The following is a 17,919-nucleotide window of genomic DNA, read 5'->3' as shown; positions in this document are numbered from 1 at the left end:
ATGATGTTATCATCACTGAAAGTGATCCGAAATTCATTTCTTAGATAATTGTTACTCTAGATTATAGATTTGCACTAAAGAACCTAGGCCGATTTAATTATTTCCTTGGAATTCAAGTCACATATTTACCTTTGGGCCTTCATTTCAACCAATCCAAATATATCCATGATTTATTGGATTGTCACAATCTGTCTAGCATCAAACCATGCCCTACACCGGCTGTTTTAGGGCTATCGCTTTCCATTAATGATGGTGCTCCTTTGTCTGATCCTCTACCTTATCGAAGTGTCCTTGGCGCCCTTCAGTATCTTGTCAACACAAGGCCGGATATTGCATTCACTACTTAATTAACTAGTAGTACAAGTAGCAAGTCTGGGGTCAAACCACAAGGAAGCGTGGAAGATTAGTTCCTCGAAGCTCATTTTTAGTTAAAGTGGTAATTTGGAGGGGGGTTAGATTGGATAAGTCGAAGTATATGAAAAGTAAAATGCGAGAAAATAAAGGATAGAAATGCAATTAATCAAGACTTTAGAGGAATGGAGTTGCTCAATATAATTTAGGTCATCAAATTTTCATAATATGACTTAACCTTTCTTGCCTATGTCTAACCAAATTAATTAGAATCCTAATTACTGTCCTTAAAATCTAATTAGTTAATATGAGAAGACAAATTCGCTCTAAATACCTTAACTAATCGCATTAAGCTTTAGGGAGACGCTAAGATGAACTAATTAACTTCCATCGTCTAGTTAACTCGTTCAATATGATTTTCACATTGAGATTGATTAAATCAATACCTAATGCAGTCAACTTCACAATTAAGCAAGTTAATCAAATCTCTTACTTCTTATGGTTCATTTCCTTAATCAAGGTTAAACCTAAGCATGGAACTACATAAATAAGTATCGTTTTTCAATGAAATACATGAAAATGCAATTCGTAATCAATAAATTCAGAGTGAGAATCCGTAAACGAGATATATACGTCGTAATATAAAAATTCTCCCAAAAATTACATTGAGTTCTTCCAAATCCCTAAACTAGGAGAAAACACTAGAACTTACCTTCCCATGGGATGAAGAAGACAAATCTAAGTTGAAAGAAATCAGACATGAGGATTTCCATAAGCAGCGAAATGATCGTTCCAAATTTCATTCGATATTGAACATACACAATTACAATCAAGAAACGGAAACTAACAGGTCATGCACAATACAAAATTACAGCATGCTTTAATGAGATCAAGGGATAAAGTATCATATCTTTGAAGACCCATTCTTCAAACTCCCTCGATCACGAACACTCGTTCAGTCTCCAAGATAGCAACACACAAATGCTCGAACACAATGACTGCAACATAGCACGATCAACAGCAAACACGAACTCAACAATCTCCAAGATCACGAACTCAACGAACGACCTCCAAAACCTCGAACTCCATCGAGTTGAGTGAGGACACCACCACAAGTGTTACCTTGGTATTCTCGATGTGAGAATTTAGAAGTATGGGCTCTATGTGAACTTAGTTATAGGCAAAGACTGGAGAAACAACAATCGTGTAGACGATTGAGCAAGTGGGAGATGAGAAGTGCTATCGTATTGACGAATGCTCTTCTAAATTTAGAAAAACATTTTTTCTTTTATTTTACAGTTACCATAAAACTACCAATAACCTCCCACTCAATTGGTCATTAGAGAAAAAGATATAATTATCCAATAATTAATATTATGATAAATACATATGATAACTAACTTACCATATTATATTTATAACATATAGTTTTAATATTTCATCTCATGAAACATATAAACCATGGCTCTTTTTCTATTTTATGGTACTTAATGTAAATCTTATTTACATTAATCCTCCACTTGATGTATCTCATACATCACATCGATCATATCATATATAATCAAATTTTCTCTTGTCAATTTGAACATTTCAAATCAACACCAAGAACTGATTCTCAACTATGGACCTGTAGCTTGAAGCTCCAATGGTACGTGAATAACTGACTAAACTCTTTAGTAACGAGATCCATCATTCGTTAACTGTCGGGCACCCCACTAAAGACTGATAGCTATACTCTCCTTACTATAGATATATTTTGTGTCCATATCAACCAATCAACAATGCAATAACCCTTCACAGATAGCTCATAAGTACAGCTGGGCCAATAACTGTTATGCCCCTGTAGTTACATCTAACTCCTTAAGTACCATTGATCCCTTTAATGAACATAAGTCATAGTCCTACTATGACTGAGTCCTCTCTTCCAAAGAGAATTTGTGGCCACTATGTTTAAGACCCGAAATCAACCCTTAAGGGAGCAATCTATCTACTTTGGGGAAGGAGTGAATTCCATCTTGTGTAACTGAGTTCCTAGCTCCCAAATCAGACAAATCCCCAAAAAGGTAGGCATGTTGAGTTGGCAATCTGGCCACTCTCACCCATACTAATCAAAGGACCGCCCTCAAATGCAGGAGTTCCCAAAACACTCGGGATTGAGGTCATGTCACCTATGGTCGTTTAGGTGAGATGTATGCTCAAGTATCAATGGCGTTATATAAATAGAAGAAACATCTTGTGGTCTGTTGTATAAGACACCCCCGCTCACATGTCTTCACATGAATGGTCAGGATCTACCATCTGTAGTAGTTCACAACCTTGTAAACCTCTACACAGCGGGTTATATCTGTAGTGTCATAAGGATCAGGTATCCCTCCTTAATCCTTATACTACAGATCTTTTTAGGTTATCACGTAAGGCATGATCCACTTGTATATATTATATACATGCTTAAGTTTACATGCAATAATCATAGAGCTTTGTTTATTGGATATGAGTAAATACCAAATAAAATAACTCTTATTTTATTCATAACAATGTGTACAGTTTACAAACTACAAGACTCTGGGAGAATTAGGACACCAATTCAAACACAGGATCCCATCTCAACTAATTACATGAGAAGAAGAAAGAAATTAGAGAAAAATGTAAGTGAAAGAGGTGACAAGGTGGAGAAATTGGCTAAAGGCCAATTGGGAGGTCAATCCCCCTTCCCTAAAACGAAGAATTCTTTAAATAGCAGTCGTGGTGGCGCCGCGACACTCTGGTTTGCGCGTCCGTCAAAGTACATAGCACCACAATGTTGCACCCAAATCTGGTGTTTCTGGAAAAAGCGTCGCGGCGCTGAGCGCTGCGCCTCTTGAGGCATTTTTGTCATTTTGTCTTCTTTGAAGCTCGAATGCTCTTTTTAGCTCCTAATTTTTCCAAATTAACCCCGAATAGCCATAACAGCTGATTCTATCTCTTAGGTGCTCAAAACATACAAAAACACTAAATAAACACATTAAAACATAGTAACGACGTAGAATTAAAAAGAGGAAGATAACACACTTTCGGTGCTATCAAACATCCCTAACTTAATTCTTGATCGTCCTCGAGTAAGGTAAAATCACACATTCATACAAAAATATGTTTGCTCAATCACGAAGGTCATTATTCTAGTCTCAACAGTCTCTTAAGATAAGATTTGCAATCAAAGATGAAATCTGATTACAATCAATCAATGAAGCACATTTAAAAATGATTCTAAACCTATCCATACATGGATGAGTCCAAAGCCCTACTATTAAGCCCACAACTCAAAATGGTTTTATAAGGCTCTCAATTCATCTTCCCCTTACTCTAGCTCTAAGGTTCAAGAGTTAAGCTTCGTAGACTCAACAATGCACTGACACACTTAAGGGGAACCAAACCTTTATTTTATTTTTGTCTTTTCTCATTTTCTTACTTTTATACAAAAGAGAAAACCTTATCTAGACACGTCACCTTCGTTTTGGCTTGCCCATAAGGGTTACGGGAAAGAGATCCAACTATAAGCAACGTCTCCTAACAAGGTGCCAAAGCTTACTCATTCCTCGGGGTACTTTAGCTCAGAGGGAAACTACAGGTGTCATAGCCGCCCAAGTTAATCATAACCCCAAGAAACGAGAGTAATCCCCTTCAAAAATAACATACAAACTTGTTTTTATTTTACAACATGCTTTGCCTTTTACAAACTTTCTTTTACTATACAACATGCTTGACTTCTACAACACAAAACAAGAGTTTGATAAAAACTTAGGCATACATTACTAGGTTGAGCTTTCAGTCACTTAACACCTATCACCTAGGCCTTTCGGGGTGACAACAAAAATATAAGCTCAATAATACAACTCTAAGCATGCTAACCTAATCACAAAGAGGGTGCGACATCAACTACTCATCATAATAAACCAAGCAAGAGAGTAAGCAAGCAATTCAAGCACAAAATCATTGTCCAAGCACAGTACTCAAAGACCCCAAGCTATCACAACATACCCCACCCTCAACTTAAAATGATACATTGTCCCCAATGTATCTCTAATCTAAGCACAAAAAAATAAAAGAGTCAGAGAAATAGAAAACCTACCCTGATGATGTTTACGTACATGGGATGGTGGTATCGCGCATGAATTGATCTTCTTCTTCTTTTAGGGCAGTGGAAAAGAACCTACAAAAGAAAAAGAAGAAGCTAAGCTAGAAAAGCAGTAAAGGAAAGAAGTAAAATTTTCACCTGGCTCCCTCTAGGAAGGGAAAATTTTTAATGTCGGTTGCTCAACGTGACCTATCCCCTGTCAAGGTACAAAGAAATTCTCATATTTCTCTGGTCCCTTCTTAGATGAGTCAATATAGCTCGGTACGGCTTTAAGGCTTTTCATCTTTTGAAGAGAGCCAGACAGGTCGAATTTGTTTTTTTTTTTTTTTTTTTAATAAGGCAAAAAAGGAAAAAAGAAAGAATTAAAAGACTCAAATAACCCAAAAGAGTCGAAATAAAGAAAATACTCGACAGACTCGTGAGGACTAGGGAAAGAAAATTAAAAAAATATATGAAATACTAGCAGTTAAAACAGGGCGAGTTCTTTGGACCTCTAACTTTGTCACCTGGATATCGTCGGGTTTAGGCTCAGGATCCTCCTTAGCCTCACAAAATGGGGAGTAGGGCGTGAGATCCCCATGATCATTGAAGAAGTAGCACTCCGTAAGAAACTCAGTCTCCGAGGTATAGACAACAGGCTCCTCTAATTGGCCCTCCAATCTCTGCACAACCTCCATCAGTTAGGCAACATGGTCGATCATGCTTTGCAGTTGAGCTTAGGTGTCCTACTGAAATTGAATGGAGCTATTAGCAAGTTCGGAAATTAAGAACTCCAACGTTGTACTTGGGGACGAAGCTCCATAAAGTGGTTCCTCCTTCTTCATCATGTCAACATGGACTACCTCATGCTTCTAGGCCTCTAGGGAATCCAGGGAATGGTCTGGCAATGGCTCGTCTGGCCTCCCAATTGATGTTACAAGCTGAGCAACAAGGTCATTCAGGCTTTGCAAATCAGTTCCAACCTCTACCTTGGGGAAAAGACTCTCTTGCTGGAAGCGTTCGAACTCCTGCTGCCTATGGGCATTGTTCTACTGAAACTCAAAAGTACAGTTAACAAGCTTTAAAACCAAAACCTCTAAAGACATACTCGACCCTGAAGATTGAGCATGAGTCGACTGGTGGAGTACTGTGAAATCTTTGTTATCCAAGCTCTACTGTCATCCTAAGTATCCTTGGTCAAAGAACTCCTCCCACCAAGAATGGTGAGGCTCGTAGTCCAAATGACCACAATATACCTCCTCGGCGAATCCTCGCGGTACTGGGATCCATTGCAACCTCAGGCATGCTTGCGTAGGGTGCCCCTCAAAGAGGCAACTCGTGCACACCTCTACTTGCTATGAACTCCTTCCCATTACGTGGTCAACCAAGGCGGTCAACTTGGCAATATGGCGGCTAAGCCCACTCACCTCGTCATCAAGACTTACAAGTCGACTTTTGGACGTCTAAGATTGATTTGAAAATCTTGCCATGCTTAACTGACACAAGAAAGAAAACAAATCAAAGCAAAAGAAATTTGAACTAAAAACTAACTAAGAAGAACTAATTGGCTTCCCTAGCAACGACACCAATTTGACGGATAGAATCTCTTTTTGGTGTCGCTCCCAAAAGATCGTCAATCAAATAATATTTATAAATTACTGAACGAACTACTTATACTAACTAGTAGTACAAGAGGCAAGTCTAAGGTCGATCCACAGGGAAGCACAGAAGATTAGTTCCTTGAAACTCATTTTTTTATGTAAGTGGTAAAATAAGGAGGTGGAGATTTGGTATGGATTGGATAATTCAAAGTGCATGAAAAGTAAAATGCGAGAAAATAAAGGATAGAAATGCAATTAATCAAGACTTTCTAGTTTAGAGGAATGGAGTTGCCCAATGTAATTCGGGTCATCGAATTTTCATAATATGACTTAACCTTTCTTGTCTATGCCTAGCCAAATTAATTAGAATCCTAATTACCGTCCTTAAAATCTAATTAGCTAACATGAGAAGACGAATCCACATTAAACACATCAACTAAACGCATTAAGCTTTAGAGAGATGCTAGGATGAACTAATTAATTTCCACTGTCTAGTTAACTCGTTCAATATGATTTTTACATCGAGATTGATTAAAGCATTACCTAATGCAGTCGACTTCACAATTAAGCAAGTTAATTTAATCTCTTCTTTATTATGGTTCATTGCCTTAATCAATGTTAAACCTAAGCATGGAACTATATAAACAAGTATTAGTTGTCAATCAAATACATGAAAATGCAATTTGAAATTAGTAAATTCAGAGTGAGAATCCATAAACAAGATATATACATTGTAATATAAAAATTCTCCCAAAAACTATATTGAGTTCTTATGAATCCCTAAACTAGAGAAAACCCTAGAACTTACCTTCTCATGGGATGGAGAAGACAAATTCAGGCTCCATCTCAACTAATTACATGAGAAAAAGGAAGAAATTAGAGAAAAATACAAGTGAAAGAGGTGAAAAGGTAGCGAAATAGGCTGGAGGCCGATTAGAAGGTCGATCCCTCTGCCCTAAACAAAGAATTCTTTAAATAGCAGTCGTGGACGCGCCGCGACACTAGGGACAGCGTCACGGCGCTTTGACGTGCGAATGCAGCCATCAGAGTACGTAGCATTGCGATACTACACCAAAATCTGGTGCTTCTAGAAAAATCGTCGCACGTTGGTGCTACGGCACTGAGCGTTGTGCCTCTAGAGACATTTTTATCATTTTTCCTCCTTTGAAGTCCAGGTGCTCCTTTTAGCTCCTAATTGGTCCAAATTAACCTCGAACAGTTCGTAACCGCCGATTCTACCTCTTAGGCACCCAAAACTTACAAAAACACCAAATAAACACATTAAAACATAATAACGACCTAGAATTAAGAAGAGGAAGATAGCACATTTTCGGTGCTATCAGATTTCTTCCCGATGTCTCCAACTGAGAATGAAACGACGACGATCTCGATCTCTCCCGACCACACCCGTCACCATCTTCAACTTTGTCATCTTCATCCCTAACACCAAACCCTACCATAGATTTCTTCTTGACGTCTCCAAATGAGAATGGCAACAACATCGATCTTGACCTTTTCCAACCGCACCAACCACCATCACCAACTTTGTCGTCTCCATCCCTTACATCAACCCTACCATAGATTTCTTCCTAATGTCTCCAAATGAAAACCTTAATCCTAGTACTCTTATGTCTCGGTCTCGATCTCGGTCCCTATCTCCGACTGTAAACTCTGTTGCTCTCACACGATGTCGAAGGCAATTACTCCGACCAGGAAAAATCGAGACAATACCGACGCCATATCCATGGGCGAGGAACCGACAAGCAATCATACACAGTATGAGAAACCTAGTTGGAGATGGGATTTTGAAAATTGTAGGAAAAATGAAGTGCAAGAAGTGTGAGGTAGAGAGTGAAATAGAATATGATCTAGTGGAGAAGTTCAAGGAAGCAGAGAAAGTCATAGTGAACAACAAATCTGTGATGTACAACTGTGTGTTGGAGGTTTGGAACGCCCCGAAGCGGCTCGACTGTGAGAATTGTGGCCGAGAAAGGTCTGTCGAGGCAATGATAGGGAAGAAAAGAGAGATTGTAGGATGAATGAATGAATGAATTGTTTTAAGATATGTTAATTAACATATTGTTATGTTTATTTGATTGATTATCTATTTGTTGAGCTAGTTTACTATTTGAGTGATTGTAGGATGTTAATTTATTTAGATTTTTTTTAAGGGATTTTGGATGAATATGATTGATTCTTCTAATATAAAACATTTTTCTACCCATTTTTTAAGGGTTTAGGTTGATGATTGTTGAGGTTTCCTTAAACCATTTGGTATTAATTCAAATGGAAAGAACGAACCATTTTAGGATATAAAATGTTAAACTTTTGGTTCGATTTATCTTAGTATGCTAACTTCCATTCAATTTAGTTATGTTTTTTCTTCAAGAATTTGGTTGATTATAATTTTTTTTTGTTTAAACTTATTTTAATTTTAGTTCAATAATTACTTGAGTGAATTTGAACCATCAACTCGACCATTAAAATGGTGATATTGAGTTATGATGCTCGATTTAATTTTTTATTAAGCTATATATTTTTGTTTTATATGTATCATTTATATATATTTGATGTCAACTTTAGATTTTTCTTCTTTTTTTTTTTTATGCCCTTAAGTTGGTTTAGATTTTGTAATGTGAAAATTTGTACCTATATTATTTTCGATTGAAGGTGGGAAAATTTTAGAATTTTAACGGATATTTTACATAACTCACGATTTGTTTTTTCTTTACGAAATAAAATGGAATGATAATATATTTTGAAGACACAAACGAGGTAAATGAAATATATGAATTAGTGGATACTTTAGAGCAAATGTTTAAAATCTGTGTGTGTTTTTTTACCGTGATTGAATTTTACCTGGAAAAAATAATAATAAATAAAGACATCGGTATTTTTTTTCAGTTTAGTGTTTGAATTTTACCTATAATTTAATTTAATGATTACTGTTTTTTTATTAAAAAAAAACATGTAAAAAATATTTATACAAATATCTTTTTGATTTAGTTTTTTACATTTTGAAAGTGTTTAGGTTAGCTAATTTTTTTATAAAAAATTAATTGAGATATAAGAAAATGAATCAAAATATTTATAAATAATAATAAAATATTACTATTTATATAGACCATATAGACTACTATTTATATCTATATGATAGATATATATAGTAGTCTATGACCGTCTATCTATATATATAGTAGTCTATGACCGTCTATCTATGATATTTTACTATTATTTATAAATATTTTAAGTAATTTAGTTATTTAAAATAATTTTTTCGAGTAACACACTTCTATTGCTAATTGAAGGTTTGATTGAAGATTTGTTTTTCATATTTGTGAGTATATGAGTCTTGATTTGCAATCTTAGATAAATAACCACCAAATAATTAAACTCCTAAAATATTAAATTTAGGAGATAACCACTTTTAGAATATTGTTTTTTGTTATTAGAAATTATTAAAATGTCATTCAATATCCTTTTGAAAGAAAAAAAACTATACAATAGGTAATGGTATTTAATTAAAATAGTTAGATTTTGTTGATATTTATCTTCTAACTTTTTTTTCCTTTCGAAATGTGATCGCATTAGCTAGTAACTTTACAATATTAAAGTTTAATTTCTTAAGGAAAAAAGTAATTAATTGAATTCAACAATATGTAAAATGAAAATTGAAACTTTTAACTTTATAATTGATGGTAAGAAATAAATATTATTTATTTTAATACAATAGGAATGTATTGGAATAAATGGTATGTGATTATTCGTATATGATTGCATTCTTTCAATTCCATGAGCTCAATGTTTTATGAATGCGTATGTCTTTTCAAAATTTAACCAAGGGATGTGATTATTTGAGTGACCACGAATTAGTCTATAATAATGTCTCTTCTTGAAATTGGTTTTTAACTTTTTCATAAAACTTTTCTCTCTTTTATAAATTCGTTGAAGTTCGATTTATTCCACAAAGTTGAGTGCATTGGATCTTGTGGAGGGTAAGGTGTTGCTTCCATGAGACAAGACAATTACTCTTTAAACTCAGCAACTAAAGTGAGTAAAATTGTATTAATAAGACAACGAGAGATCAAACCTTCGACATCTAGAGAGGAAGTCTATACCAATTACAGTTGAGCTAAACTAACTTTAATGAAGAAAATATTATTTGGTGATGATATAGATTTTCATTTAATTTCTTATTAAGTCTAAGATAACATATAATTTTGATTCTTAAAGTTTGAATTTAGTAGCATTTTCAATCCTAAATTTTTAAACTCCACATTTTAACCCTTAATATTTAGGAAAATGATTTATTTGGTAAATTTTGAGAAAAATGTTCTTTCTCACTTTCCCACCCTCCTTTTTCCTTCACATCCTCCCACTATCATCTATCACATCATTACATCTCTCTTTGTTTTTGTTTTTCTTTTATTATTTTTGTATTTTTATCTAATTTTAATCTTTATACTTTCATTGAAAACTTGCATACAAAAAAATACGATACGATATACGGAATATTTTCTAAATTTAAAGTAAAAGTACTAATAGATAATTATTTTAAAAAAAAATCAACCATAAACTAGTATATAGAAACTATATTTAAAATTAAAATTGCACAAGTATGAAAGTGTAGAGATGAAAATGAAATTTTAACCTTTATTTTTTTATTTTGCGTAGTATTTCTTCTTTCTTCTTCCATTTTTTTTCCTCTTAATCTTTTCTCATCTTTTCTTGAAAAATAAATACTAGATCTCTTGTTTATCTCTAAACTTTAAAAAGAAATAGGCCTCCAAACTTTAAAATTTGTATGTAATAGTTGTTTGAGTTTTTAATTTTATATCTAATAGAGTCCTCAGTTTATTGGATATATATTTTTTTTAATTCACGAATTTATAAAATACAAAATTGTAGATTTAGATTTTTATTAGACATTAAATTTAATAAATCAATTAATTTTTTATAAATTTTAAATATGTCGTAGATCGATATACTAGATACAAAATTGAAAGTTAAAAGAAAATTATTTAGATATTTTTAAAATTTGAGGAATAGAAGCAAAATTGAAAAGGGACTAGACATAAACAACCAACTTCAAATTGAGGAATTAAACTTTGTGATTTAACATTATTAGTTTAAAGAGATTACAACTTACAAGAAACATCTCACAATGCACTTCTGGGGAAAAATCATTCCCCCCCTCCCCCTTCTTTCTCTCTTCAATATATATAAAATTTGAACTACAAACTTTCATCCAACATAATACTGGATAAATTTTTAATTTCCCCACATTGGAAACAAGTCAACTGCCATACTTGATATAATCATAAGCTTCAATCAACTGAGACTGGTTGCATGTTCTCAGCTTCTTTCCTCAGTTCTTGGAACAGGACAGATGACAAATATCTCTCCCCAAAACTTGGATGAATTGTCTGAAAATGCAACCAAATAACAAGTTATACCGACTTCTTATTTCGATATCGATTCAATCGTCTTTACGAAAACATTCACAAATCACAACTGGTAAGGATCTTCATCTTAGGCTATGTCGATTTAGCTCTAGAGATTGTTTAAGAAAGTAGGAGAGGAAGATTCTTTTTCTTTTTCTTTTTCTTTTTCTTACCACAATAAGTTTGCCTTTGTTTTCGGGTAATCTCGCAAGCCTGAGCGCAGCGATGGTATTGGCGCCGGATGATATTCCCACCTGAATGAACCAGAAAAGTAAAGCTCTAATCTTAAACCAAAAGGGGGCAAAGTAAGCAAAAATGTTTGTGTTTTATAATATGATTCTGAAAGGGGAAAGGTTAAGCTTTAATGTTTATTCTTTTACCATTAGTCCTTCTTTCACTGCTAGTTCCCTAGCCATATTTACAGCATCTTCACTGCTTACCTGCCAAGTAAATTTTTTTTGTGAATATGTAAATTTGTAATCAAATTTTAAGGGGAAAAAATATATGAAGAATGTAAAAACTAAGAATTAAATCAATATCAAGGGGCCCTTGGCTAACATGTTTTTAGACTTTACTAACTTACTTCAAGAACTTTATCCATTACATCCATATCCAATATGTCTGGCTTGAATCCAACCCCATTGCCTGTAATCTGATGAGGACCTAATCCAATTGACAACACCATGGCCCATTAGTTTTCCTTACCACTGAGGTAGCAATCAAAGGAGATTGATGAAAAGTCACATAAAGAATCTTCCACTGATCGTAATAGAAGCACGGACACGACACGACACAATTTAGTGACATGTTGTTTACTAAAAAGTTAGAACATGAAAATGGAAAGGGCAAGAAAGCGTCTCCTTTTTAAATATGTCTTTATACAAGAAAGAAATTTCTTCAAAAGCATGGCCTATATTAAATTTTATGTATATTTTTCATGGTTAATGTAACTAACACGGACACGCTATCCAGACTAAAACGTTCATACTTCTTGGATTATCAAAAACAGGGCATTTTGTTGGAATGCATTGAATCTGTTATCTGGTGATGCAAACGATTACGTACAAGGGGTTGTTTTCGTATTTGTTTTATTTACATTATTTACAAATTTGGTCCTAGGGTTTAGAGGAATGCACTATTAAACTCTTTAATCCTAGAGGCACCTCTCTTATCAGTAATCTGAATTTTTCTACTCTAATCATAAAACTACTCTCTCACTCTACTCGTGAACATAGTTAACACATTATTAACGAACCACGTAAAGGTTCTCTATTACTTACGTTTTTTTTTGTTCACCTTTGATTATCGATTTCTTTAGCACATTTTCTAAAGAAGAAGTCAGAGAATTTTCCTTGAAAAAGCAATATTGTAACTATACCTGGTTTACCACCATTCAGTACATTACTTTCAGCAGGCTCCACTCCATAAATCTTCAGTAAATAAAAAACCAAAATATCAACCATTAATAAGAAACTCAAATCCATGTTCAGCAAAACTTCATCACATAATCACATAATTACATACCTTAACATTAGGATTTTTGGATTTCAGATACTGTCCTACTCCAGAGACAGTCCCTCCACTGCCTATTCCCATCACAAAAATGTCAACTTGTCCATTTGTATCCTCCCATATCTCAGGCCCAGTGGTTTCAAAATGCACCTGTTCAATTTTTTTAAATCCATCTTCAGTTCAACCAAATATCTACCAACGTCTTATGTTCGAGCGAGGAATATAATTTCAACATCTTAAATCGTTAATTGACGACCCTTGAGCTAATAGGTGAAGGAAATTTTAATATTATATCATCTAACACCTCCTAGACCACCTGCTCTGATACCATCTTAAATTGTCGGTTGGCCCAAAAGCTTAAGTTGGGTGAAGACAAATTTAATATTATATCATCCAACCCCACAAAGAAATTAAGTAAGAAAAATGGATTTTGTTAGGCACCTGAGTATTGGCAGGGTTTGAGAACTGTTGGAGCATGAAACCATTAGGTGTGGATTCCAAAAGATCATAAGCCTTTTTGACAGTACCTCCCATTCCTTTAGTTGGGTCAGTGAGAATCAACTCAGCTCCAAATGCTCTCATTGTAACTCTCCTCTCCAAGCTTGTATAAGAAGGCATGGTTAGAACCATTTTGTAGCCTTTCAAGGTAGCCATAAATGCCATACTGATACCCATATTTCCCGATGTCGGCTCGATCAAAGTCGTCTATGTTGTAAAACAGAGTTTCAAAAGTTCAGAAAAGAAAATATTGTAGAAAAATTTTGCTGTCTAAGAGTTGATAAAGCTGACCTTTCCAGGAGTAATCAGGCCTTTCTTTTCGGCATCGTTGATCATCGCAAAGGCCGGTCTGATGACGAAAGGAAATAGAACTGATTATAAATTGAAAGAGATCAAAGATATTAAGAAGAGAATGTAATTGTAAAAAGAGTGGCTCTACCTGTCTTTGATGCTGGAAGTAGGCTGCATCATTTCTTGTTTTACAGCTATATAAGCTCCACAGCCCTCAGTGACTTTGTTAAGATAAACCATTGGCGTTTTCCCAATGAGCTGAAAATGTGAGTTTGAAAATAAAGATTTAGAACAACATTACAATTTATCTACTAATATGGGCATGGAGATACTAATGTTATATTCTAAACATTATCCTAAACTTTTAGTATTATGTCTATTTAGTTTTTAGATTTAAAAGACTTCACTGCTATCTTAAATATTAGATTATGCTTCTATTCCATTTAGTTTTTGTTGATTACGAAAGTTCTCCTTTTTATAAGCATTTGATTTTTTATTTTTTTTTAAAAAATTAAACTTATAAATACTACTTCCACTTATAATTCCACCTATCCCTTTGTTTTACTGTCCACTTTCTATAAATGTTTTAAAAAATCATACCAAAATTTGAAAACTATGGTCTCGTTTGGTAACTATATTCGTTTTTTTGTTTTTGAAATCAAACCTATTTCCTCCTCATTTTTTACAATGATTTACATCTTTTTTAAGTACAATGGTTGAATTCTTAGCTAAATTTCAAAAACAAATACAAATTTTTAAAAGCTATTTTTGTAGTATTCAAAATTTGACTTGGTTTTTTAAACAATTGGTAACAAGTAGCTACCAAATGAAGAAATTTGGAGATAGAAGTAGTGTCTATAAGCTTAATTTTCAAAAACAAAAAACAAAAAACCAAATAGTTATCAAACTAAGTCTAAAAAAATAATTTTAAAGATTTTTTTTTTTACTTTTAGAAATTATCTAAGGATTCAAATATCTCCTTAAGAAATATCAAACGAGTAAGAAGATTAGAAAATAGGAAAACAAGCGTAAATTACAAAAACAGTAAAACTAAACTAAAATAGTTAACCAATGAGGTTTTGTAGAGTTTTAATCAATACAATTTCAAAAACTAGTATAAATTGATCTTTCATCCCTAATATCGATAAACACACAATATATGAGTGGGAATGTGTAGAAAATATTATAATTTCCAACCATTTTATTTTGAATTAAAATATTTTGAGTTCATTTTATTTTTAGACCAAAATTTTTTGAGTGCATAACTTAAAAAACAGAGGAATTTTGAGTTCATTTTATTTTTGGACCAAAATTATTGAGGTCCAATCCAAACATTTCTTCTGTAGTGCCTTAAAAAAAATTAAATCCTCCTTTAATTTATAAAACATGTATATTTTAAAGAAATATTTAAATACTATTGGGTTCGATTCTTTCCATTTCGATTAGAGTTTGTTTTGTAGGTAATTTAAAAACAAATTTTCAAGAATAAGAAATTCAATTATTATTATTATTATTTTTTATTTTATGTTTTCATATACGTGTTTGCTAGCCGATTCAAATATTAAATTCCCATTTGAACCATGTTTAATCGCATATGAATGAACCATAAAATTAATTATAGTTAATCACAAAATTAGGTTGAATATAAACTATTATTAGTTAATTTATGAATATTTAAAATAGATGTATAACTATTATTTTGTAACATCATTTAATTTATAATATATTATATAATACTTATTTCAATTTAACAAAAATAATTGGACTCCGAAATATTATATTTATTAATGTTTTTAACCTTTTTTTAATATAATTATGAATTTTAAAATTTCAAGTTCAAAAACAGAATACACGGAAAAATATGAAAATATTATTTTTAAAATTCGACTATCGATTAATTCAATAGACCTGAAAATATAAAACAAAGTCTTAAGTTCCAAATCAAATATTCCTCTCAATTTTGTTTAATTTTCAATGGCGTAAATCCCTAGCTCAGTCAAAGCCCCAGATCCAATAAATAAGAATAAAATAAAATAAGACTTCTCGTGATGTTTCGAGCAATTTTCATGGACATATCAATAGTTTTCATGGGTTAGATAATGAATGAGGGATTAATCGAAATTTCATTATATCATAGAAAAATCTACGAAATACAAAAAATAAACAACAAAATATCACTAATCTAAATATAATATAAATAATAAATACATTAACTGGTTAAAAAATAATAAAATATTTATTTACTAATCTTAATTTATTTTAAAATATTTTTTTATAATTTTCTTTAAAAATATCCATTGAAAACGATATTTCCATAGAAATTTTTATAAATTTAAATCTTTAATATTTCTATTGCATCATGAGAATTAAATTCCATTAAACTTTTCATTTCCCAAAAAAACAAAAGCAAACACAACAAATAAACTCTTTTGGCATGTTATTTCAACTTTCGTTTGTTTTTTAGGTCTTTTACGTTCAAAAGGTCTATATTTACCATTATCAGGGCATTTAGATTTAGTCTATTTTTTTGGTACACGTACATCTACTTTTTTTTTCTTTCACGTAATTAAATAATATTTTAAAGTTAAATTTAAGAGTTAAAAAGAGAAATTTTAACTTTTTAAATTAGGATGGTGAGTCAAATTTTAAGAGTTAAAAAGAGTAACTTTAAAAAGAAAAAAATAAATAAAACTAAGAATTTAAATGTATTTGCAACACTAGTAAAAAACATACTAAAGCTTAAATGGAAATAGACATTACTTTCAAAAAATGAAACCTTTAATAAACTAAATATTAATTAAATTAAAATTTTTTTAAAAAATTACATTCTGGTACTGCAAAAATTAAAAGCTTAAGATTAGAGGTATTAGATCAAAATATCATTTTGATTCGTATACATTCAGATTTTGTTCAATTTTAATCATTAAAATTTTAATAAATCTTAAATTTAGTTCGTAAAGTTTATTATTGATTTTTTAGAAAAATATATACATCACCTAATAAATTTTGTTTTCTTGCATGATTATTATTATTATTATTATTTAATTCATTTTAAAAAATTAAAATCAAATAACTAAATTTAAAATGGATGGAAAAGTATAAGGATTTGAAATTGAAGTTTCGAATTACGTGCATCAAAAATGATATTTTAATCTATTTAAAATCATTTTTAAAAAAACTTGCATAGCTACAGCTTTTAATCTATTTTTTCTCTTTGAAATAATACAATACTTTCTAGTTTCTTGTTAACCAACTTCACATCTATAACTGTACTTTTTTTAATAAATAATTAATAAAGATTATATTAATATAAAATAAATAAATAAATCCTCTTTCACCCAAATCTCTTCGTTCTTATTCCCTACTGAATAAAAACCAAAAAAAAAAAAAAAAAAAAAAAAAAAAAAAAAAAAAAAAAAAAAAAAAAAAAAAACAGAAAACCGAAGGAAGGAGAAAGCATAATCGGAGTTCATCGGCGAACTCCAGAACGCAAGAGAAACGAGCAATTTGAAAAAGAAAAAGAACAAAGGCAAAAACAGAGAGGAATCGAGCAACTTACATGAGCAGCATCTCGTCTGATACTAGTTCCAGGGAGATCCTTAGGTAGATCTCTGAGTCTCTGAACGAAAGAAGAAGATTCCAGAACTGTTTGAGTGGAAAACAATTTCCTCACCGTCGAACAACCGTCGGACGAAATTGCTGCCTTCTGCTTCACCAAACTCCTCAAAGCAGCGGCGGCCATTAATGTCGAGTACAGGATCGCTGCTTCTTAGGAGAAATTGGAAGAAACAGAGCCCTAGTAGAGATGGAAATTGCAGAGAGAAGATGAGATTAGAGGAAGAAGTTGGGAGTGATGGTACCTAATGGCTTCTTCTTCGGGCTTTTGTACTTGAAAATTGAGATCCCTTCGCTCTCATTGCCGCCTCTGCCTTTTTCTATTCGTTCTTCTTTTTTTAACAGGAATTTGTAATATTTGAATTACCTTTTACAAAATTATTTTAAATGAGAAAAATTATTAAAATATTTATAAATTATAGTAAATAGTCTACAATAAATTATGATAGACTATTATCTATATATTACAAACATAAATAACAGATAGATTATGATATTTTATTATATTTATAAATAT

General features: G+C 32.2%; 2 protein-coding genes across 2 annotated transcripts; one reads left to right on the top strand and one right to left on the bottom strand.

Moving 5' to 3' along the window:
* Nucleotides 1-7,634: 7,634 nt before the first annotated feature.
* On the top strand, nt 7,635-8,081 carry LOC120067587 (uncharacterized). The gene has a single exon (XM_039019133.1). The coding sequence runs from the start codon at nt 7,635-7,637 to the stop codon at nt 8,079-8,081; it is 447 nt and encodes a 148-aa protein (XP_038875061.1).
* Nucleotides 8,082-11,135: 3,054 nt separating this feature from the next.
* On the bottom strand, nt 11,136-17,782 carry CYSC1 (cysteine synthase C1). Its single transcript, XM_039019845.2, has 10 exons — nt 17,347-17,782; nt 13,936-14,045; nt 13,788-13,845; nt 13,440-13,703; nt 13,011-13,148; nt 12,865-12,916; nt 12,070-12,149; nt 11,867-11,926; nt 11,660-11,740; nt 11,136-11,468 (listed from the first exon to the last, which is right to left on the bottom strand). Exons 1-10 carry the CDS (start codon nt 17,527-17,529, stop codon nt 11,370-11,372), a joined length of 1,125 nt encoding a protein of 374 aa, XP_038875773.1. The 5' UTR covers nt 17,530-17,782; the 3' UTR covers nt 11,136-11,369.
* Nucleotides 17,783-17,919: the final 137 nt, after the last annotated feature.

This window comes from Benincasa hispida, chromosome 12 (assembly GCF_027475165.1).
Source record: "Benincasa hispida cultivar pf3 chromosome 12, pf3_genome.v1.1, whole genome shotgun sequence".
NCBI lineage: Eukaryota > Viridiplantae > Streptophyta > Magnoliopsida > Cucurbitales > Cucurbitaceae > Benincasa > Benincasa hispida.
Note: the sequence above shows the minus strand (reverse complement) of the source record. Positions and strands in the feature narration are given on the sequence as shown.